Below are 6,494 nucleotides of genomic sequence, written 5' to 3'. Positions count from 1 at the left end.
ACATGACAATCATGTTACTTCAAGTAAATGGAAACTATTTGTAATCACATTAGCAAACCAAGCCATCATTGTTGTAGAGGTTTATAACAATGTTTTATTACTTTGGGGGTAGTATATGGATATGTTCAATACATTTTAAAGAATAACAGAATGTGAGTAAATTTCATGCCTTAATTTTATTCATGTATTATTATTTAAAATTTTAATAAACGTATTTTAATTCTGATGCAGCCGTATTTGTTAGCACCCTCAGAAAAAAGGCAACATATCACATAAAAAAACTTGAATTGAGGATATGTATCCACTGGAGAAAAAAATAATGTTAAGAGAGAGTTAATTATTGTCTTTTATGAAATTACAAGGAGGCAGTTAATGGTAACCCTAACAATTGAAACTAATTGTTTTTAATTTACAGTTTATTTTTAATTTAAATTTCTAAGATTCTTGGATTACAGTTTCAAATGATGTGTCTCCAGCGCACATTGTATAAGCTGACCAAATCCATAGAAAAAGAACCAGAATGGCTTAAGGAAATTAGCAAAGCACTGCATCAAAATACATAAAAACTTATCAACAATTAACACTTTTATTGTTTCATAATTAAAAACATTGTTTTGTTATATCTGTTGTTTTGATCAGCTATGAAGAGCTACTGTGGAGGGTTAAGGACCCACAGTGGGCTCCTGAGCTGCAGGTTCCAGATCCCTGCTCTATAACAACATCTTCTCTGGTCTGCATGCCAGAAAAACATATTTTCTATCCTACCATCACAATCATAAAAGAGTAAAGCCAGAGGCACTTGGACTTTAAATGGAAATCTGTGCTTTGGTCATATGACACTAAGGCAAAGCTTTCAAGTAATAAACACTACATAAAAATATGTAGAAAAGTATGGAAGTTCACAGTGGAGGATATGTGATGCTGTGCGCATTTTCTCTTCCAGAGACCTTGGGAACCTTCTGAAGAATGGAAAATGGGAACTCATTTGAATACCTGAACATTTTAGATAAAACCAACCTGTCTTTATGACCATCTTAGCTGAAGAGAAGAGAGCAGAATCCATGACTAAGAACTCTGGATGATTTAGATCAGGGGTCGGCAACTTTTATAACCTTAATAGACATTTTTTCCTTTTCTTCAGCTAAACAAAGTTTATTTAAAGCTACAAAAGAAACACAACTCTAAAACAAAATAGCAAATTTTTTAAAGATATCTACAACAGAGAAACTCAAATTAAGAGAAATTCTGCACAGAGGAAAAATCCCACTCTGTAGCATCAGACCTTGTAAAATGTTATTGGAGACAAAGAGCCATCTTATTGGTAAAATGAGGTTGAACAATGGAGTAACAACAGAATTTCATCAGCAATGATTTTGCTGAACAGATGTACTCCAATAAGAGATCAGATTTTTATCAACTTTTCAGTGTTAAATTTATGGTGTCGCAGTTTATTTTAACAATTATTGCACATTTTAAGTAGAGACAGCTTTATAGAGCCAAACTTTTAAAATACATTCTTAAAAATAAATCAAACATACACTGTTGAAAACAATAAGTTATGAAGTAATATGGCTCTAAAAAATGTTTTTCATGAAGTTCAGGTGTCACATTTGGCATTTTGGCTAAGAAAAGAAATAAAAGACAATGAGTTTGTGACGAATCATGAGGAGGAATGTTTCTCTCTGATTCTCCAACTTGGCACTTTTTCCTGTCAAACTCTTAATAATAAACACAAAAGTAGTGCAAACTGTGCAAACTAGGTTGCATACTGTGCACATGACAGTATCAAATTATTATCTTGTTCTTCTTGTAAATCTACCTCCTGACCACGGTTTCGTTTTTTAGAAATTAAATAGCCTCGTAACAAATAACAAATGTCCCTCTTTTTGTTTACTTGTACTGGAAACTCAGCTGAAGGATAGCGGCATATAAAATATCCAAGTCCTTTCAAATCCTGAAAAGCTTTGTTGATCCAAGAACAGTGGCAGTGCTCAAGGGTCAGGTTAGTATGAATCAGAAGCACGCCCATGAGGAACAACCTAACGCTGAGATACGTGGACGGGTTTTCCTTCATTCTGTCTTCACTGCAAAAATACTACATCTTACCAAGTATTTCTGGTCTAGTTTCTACTGGAAATATCTTAGTACATTTGATAGAAGACAAAGCTAACTTACAAGTAACTTTTAAGCATAATAAATGAACTTATTTTAAGTCAATAATTCCTTAATACTGATGGAAAGTACTAGATATAACTGGACATTTTAATGTTTTTTTTTGACTGGCAGTACTTTTCCATCGATATTAAGAAATTACTGACTTAAAACCACCTCCCATATCTTGCTCTAAAGTTAGTTGTATGTTAGTTTTGTCTTATTTCAAGTGTAAAAATATATTTGCACTAGAAACTAGACCAAAAAATACTTGGTAAGATTTTGTTTTGGGAGTATTATTCTGCATCCTTCGCAGTAAACTCTCTGTCAGTCATCGTGCAAGCTGAGGGCCAATATGACTGGGAGCCCCACACCGAGGATGAGGGTGAGGCTCTCCAGGAGCCCCAGATGTCTTGCCTTGTGGGTTTCTGCTCCTGTTTCCTCCTGCAGGTTAGAGAAGGGTTCTGCTGCGCTGCTACTGCTGATCTCAGGGAGAACGTGCACCGTGGCAACATAAAGGAAAGTTCCTGCTGAGAACAGCATTCCCACTCCTGTTGCATTCATCTGGTTATGAGAGGAACTTCCAGTCTGTCGACAAACACACACACAAGCATGCAACAGGTCAGAACCAGACAGCAGAGATGTGACCCTTACCAATGTGAAGCATGTGTTCTCTCCCACCGCCTGCAGTATGAAGTAAGTGCTGATAGCAACTATGGGCGCTGCTGCTGAGAAGGTCAGTAAATGTCCCTGAATGTCTTTCTTCTCAAGGCCTGAATGCATCAGGAAGGAAACCAAACCAAAAGCAGCAGGAGCCTGTAAGTCAAGAAAAAAGAACAAACAAACAAAAAAAAACACAGATGCCATCAGTTCTGTCACATCTTATTAAATATGTCTACATCTTCTTCCAGCTGACAATTTCTCTCACCTTGTGTAGAATGACCGCAAAAAAAACAATCACTTGTACAGTGGCTTGACCTGTGGCGACGGCAGCGCCCAGAGCAAATCCATCAGCTGGAAGAGTGCAAGAAGAGTTATTATTGTTATTATAAATCACAGCCAATATTTAAGAAAGTGGTTAATGTGATTTTATAATGTGCACTAATGTGGGTTTAAGCGATATCTCAACTCAGCAAATGTTTGTTTAAGCAATTTGAAAGCAAAGCCTCTTAGCCATGCTAAATGAGACTTAGATCTCACAGAGTGCAGGAATCCCATGATAAGTCACATGAAGGAATGAATAACTGGGTTTTGTTGGAAATTTTTCATGCTTTTGTCCCGAATATCCCTTTGCAGTTTAAGCAAATACAAACCAGCAGATAAAGTGGTTTGCAAAACATTTTGTCAGAGTAAAACTGTTTTCAGTTTTCAGTTATGTCTTGTTAGGCATTAAATGGTTTCATATTCTGTTTTCAAATGATGGATTGAATTGTGTTATTGCTGTCATGTGTTTCTTGGCCTCCAATATGCTGTCGATTTATTAATATTCTCAGAAAAATATGTTACACCTTCATAGAGCAGCTGGATTTATACAGCGACAAAATTACACACAAATGGACTGAATGCATCTGGTTATACTGAATTTATTTTGGTGTGCAATTTTTTCTTTTTTCATCCACCTCACAAATATGCCCTACTTTGTTTTGCTCTATCTGTCACACAACTTCCCAATAAAATACATGGAAGTTTTTATTTTACAAAATAAAATAAAAAAAACTTTAAGAAATATGAATACTTATGCAAGTGAATGTCCAGAGGATATTTGATTAATATACCTGCAGCATGGATAACTAGCCCCAGAGTGGCTGTGATGTGTTTGTTATTCAACAAATGTGCTGCTTGACCTGAAACCAAACGTGTTTAAATTATCAGCATACGACTGGAAAGCTTGATATAAAATGAAGCGTAAAGTGAAAGTTATTTAAACTTGCCACGCGTGGAAATGTATCCTCCAATCTGATCAACAACAAACATGAAGGTAAACCCGAACGTCAAAGCCACGCTGATATAAAAGCGAGGTGGGGCGCTTCCCTTTGTGGAAGGCGCCGTTTTTTCACTAGCATTCGGACCAGATGGAGCATCAGAGGAAGACTCTGCAAAGAGAAGATGAAGACAAGAGGATGGGACAACAAAGCAGGCGATGGGACAACGTTCAGACAGGTGAGCCTGCTTTCAGGTATGATTTAAATGGTTTACGATGAAACACTCATGCAAATTTGATGGGAGCAGATGGACTGTATCACATCACATCTGTTGTCAAGACAACAAGGGAGAGAGAAGGTAGAGTGGTGCAATTCAGCTTCTTTAAATTTCAAACAGTGAGCTCACCTCTCCACGAATCCTCCAGTAAGCCCACACCCTCTGGGATGGTGATGGCCAACGCTGTGCCGCACAGCAGACCCGCCCCCAGGATGGACACAAACTGCAGGCTTTTCTGTCAGGAGGAAAGGTCAAAATTCAAAAACACTCAGTTGTTTTCCTATCAAAAATCTAATGTAGTATATTGAGACATCAGGTCATGTGAGGCGGTTTAAGTTAGCCATTGCTAATATTCAAAAATATTTGAGACCCCTCTAAAACATTAATAACAGCCCAATCTAATAGTTCTGAAGCTAATATCTACAGTTTTTTTTTATTTCAGCTTTAGGAGTACAACCAATCAGCACCATGGAAAATGAATGGTGCTGCTGGATTGATTGATTGCTTTGCATGTGTCAGCCAATAATGTGTCAAGTATTTTTGCATTCCAAGTTGCATATTCTTTTGAGTATTTTAGACATGCTCTGCTGAAAAATCTGCAAATAGGTGGGGTTTTCTGCAAATAACTTGGAGTCACATTCCACAAAATATCTGCAAATGGTGAATCCGCAAATACAAAATAAATTTGGTCGCATTAAGCAGCTAAACCCTCAACATCAGTGCAAGAACAAAATAGCCGTAAATACCCAACTTGGAAAAAATTAAGCACTGTGTTGCCTTGGTGGCTGATGGGTTCCTTAGTCACTTCGTGCTTTGGGCTCCACTCAATCTTTGACTGGCCCTGAAAGAGCATCATCGCTATGAACTGAACTATATTAGAGGACTTATTTAAACCAGCCGTGATAAATCTGCCTGCTGACCTTGTTTAACGAGGAAGTTAAAGTCATACTTACCTCAGAGAGTCGGAACAACAGTGGGATGAATCCTAGTAGGAAGGTGCCCACAAACATCGCTACAGATATACAAGTAATAGTCAGTCCCTCGTCCATGGCGACGGAATTTTCCTACAAGTTCTTACTCCGTTTGCCGAGTCTCATTTCATGTCAGCAGATCAGATTGTTCTGAAAACTGAAAGTCTGCTTTCATTGTTTCACCGTAACTTCATTTGTTTACTTCAGGAGACGGAAACGGACGGCGCTGCGGGTTTCCACGTCGCACCTCCGTCTCCCTGTCCCTCCTCCAGGAGAACCTCCTTCACCGCCACAGCCAGCCTCCACAGACCGTCTCATAGAACCAAAGACCAACAGCCCGTGGTTGCTCATCTCCCACCTCTAAACAAGGGCTGAGGTCTAACCGCACCTCACTCGGTTTCACTATGCGCGATGGTACGCGGTATTACGGTATCTTCGCTTAGACGCTTTCAAAATAGAAGCCTATTTCCGGTAAATCTTTGTCACATTGTCGTACCAAGAATATTAATTTATCTTAACCCTGGCAGATTAAGATAAAAAAAAAGTTAATAAAGGGATTTGTTTCTGATAGGAAATAAAAAAGGAAACTCTTTAAAATATAATAAAATTATACAAAAAGGGTATCAATTTTGAAAAGAAAATAATTTTATTTACATTCAATGCAATTCAAAAATACCTCATTAGGTCCAGTGACAAATTAAATGTGTTGTAATTCAGCCAAATTTCTTCAAAACTTTTGTAGACGCCAATGGCTGAGTAGGTCGGGTCACAGCCAGGGACAGTGTGTCCTCTCTTCAATAAAACCAGGACGACTAAAAGCTGATATCAGTAAACATTTAGGACAACAACATTGTTTTGTTCTTTTCTAAGCTATTTGTTCACTGTTAACAGAAATAGATACAGTAGCTTCAGCTGTTGGAAAACAAAAATTCAAAGGAAAGTAACAGAAAAGTTCACTAAATTACAAAGTTAGAAAGCATTTTTTAATTGAGAAAATTTTTTTTAAAGTAATGTCCGGCCAGCATCTGATTCCTGCTAGCTTGGAGAGCCAGACTGCTTTCAAAATTAAGCTTCATTCAGTTTGGTATGTATTTTCTCAGCTTTCAAAAACTGGGTGGAAGTTTTATGGCACATAAAATGTATCTTAAATATTTATTCTGCCGAGAAGAATCT

At 37.5% G+C, this 6,494-nt stretch overlaps 1 protein-coding gene across 1 annotated transcript; it reads right to left on the bottom strand.

Annotated features, from left to right (window-relative positions):
* Positions 1–2,159: 2,159 nt before the first annotated feature.
* LOC102225125 (zinc transporter ZIP9-like) lies at positions 2,160–5,728 on the bottom strand. Its single transcript, XM_005811005.2, has 7 exons — positions 5,304–5,728; positions 4,480–4,585; positions 4,083–4,244; positions 3,927–3,995; positions 3,080–3,165; positions 2,833–2,967; positions 2,160–2,739 (listed from the first exon to the last, which is right to left on the bottom strand). Exons 1-7 carry the CDS (start codon positions 5,397–5,399, stop codon positions 2,479–2,481), a joined length of 915 nt encoding a protein of 304 aa, XP_005811062.1. The 5' UTR covers positions 5,400–5,728; the 3' UTR covers positions 2,160–2,478.
* Positions 5,729–6,494: the final 766 nt, after the last annotated feature.

Source organism: Xiphophorus maculatus, chromosome 22 (genome assembly GCF_002775205.1).
Source record: "Xiphophorus maculatus strain JP 163 A chromosome 22, X_maculatus-5.0-male, whole genome shotgun sequence".
Lineage (NCBI taxonomy): Eukaryota > Metazoa > Chordata > Actinopteri > Cyprinodontiformes > Poeciliidae > Xiphophorus > Xiphophorus maculatus.
The sequence above is the reverse complement of the archived record's forward strand: the minus strand, read 5'-3'. Positions and strand labels throughout refer to the sequence as shown.

Excerpts from the sequence above, each read along its gene's own strand:
- LOC102225125 (XM_005811005.2), bottom strand. The coding sequence starts at position 5,399 with ATGGACGAGGGACTGACTATTACTTGTATATCTGTAGCGATGTTTGTG. Across the intron at positions 2,968-3,079 it reads TTGCGGTCATTCTACACAAG|GCTCCTGCTGCTTTTGGTTT; the intron begins GTGAGAGAAATT and ends CTTGACTTACAG. Across the intron at positions 2,740-2,832 it reads CTTACTTCATACTGCAGGCG|ACTGGAAGTTCCTCTCATAA; the intron begins GTGGGAGAGAAC and ends GTTTGTCGACAG.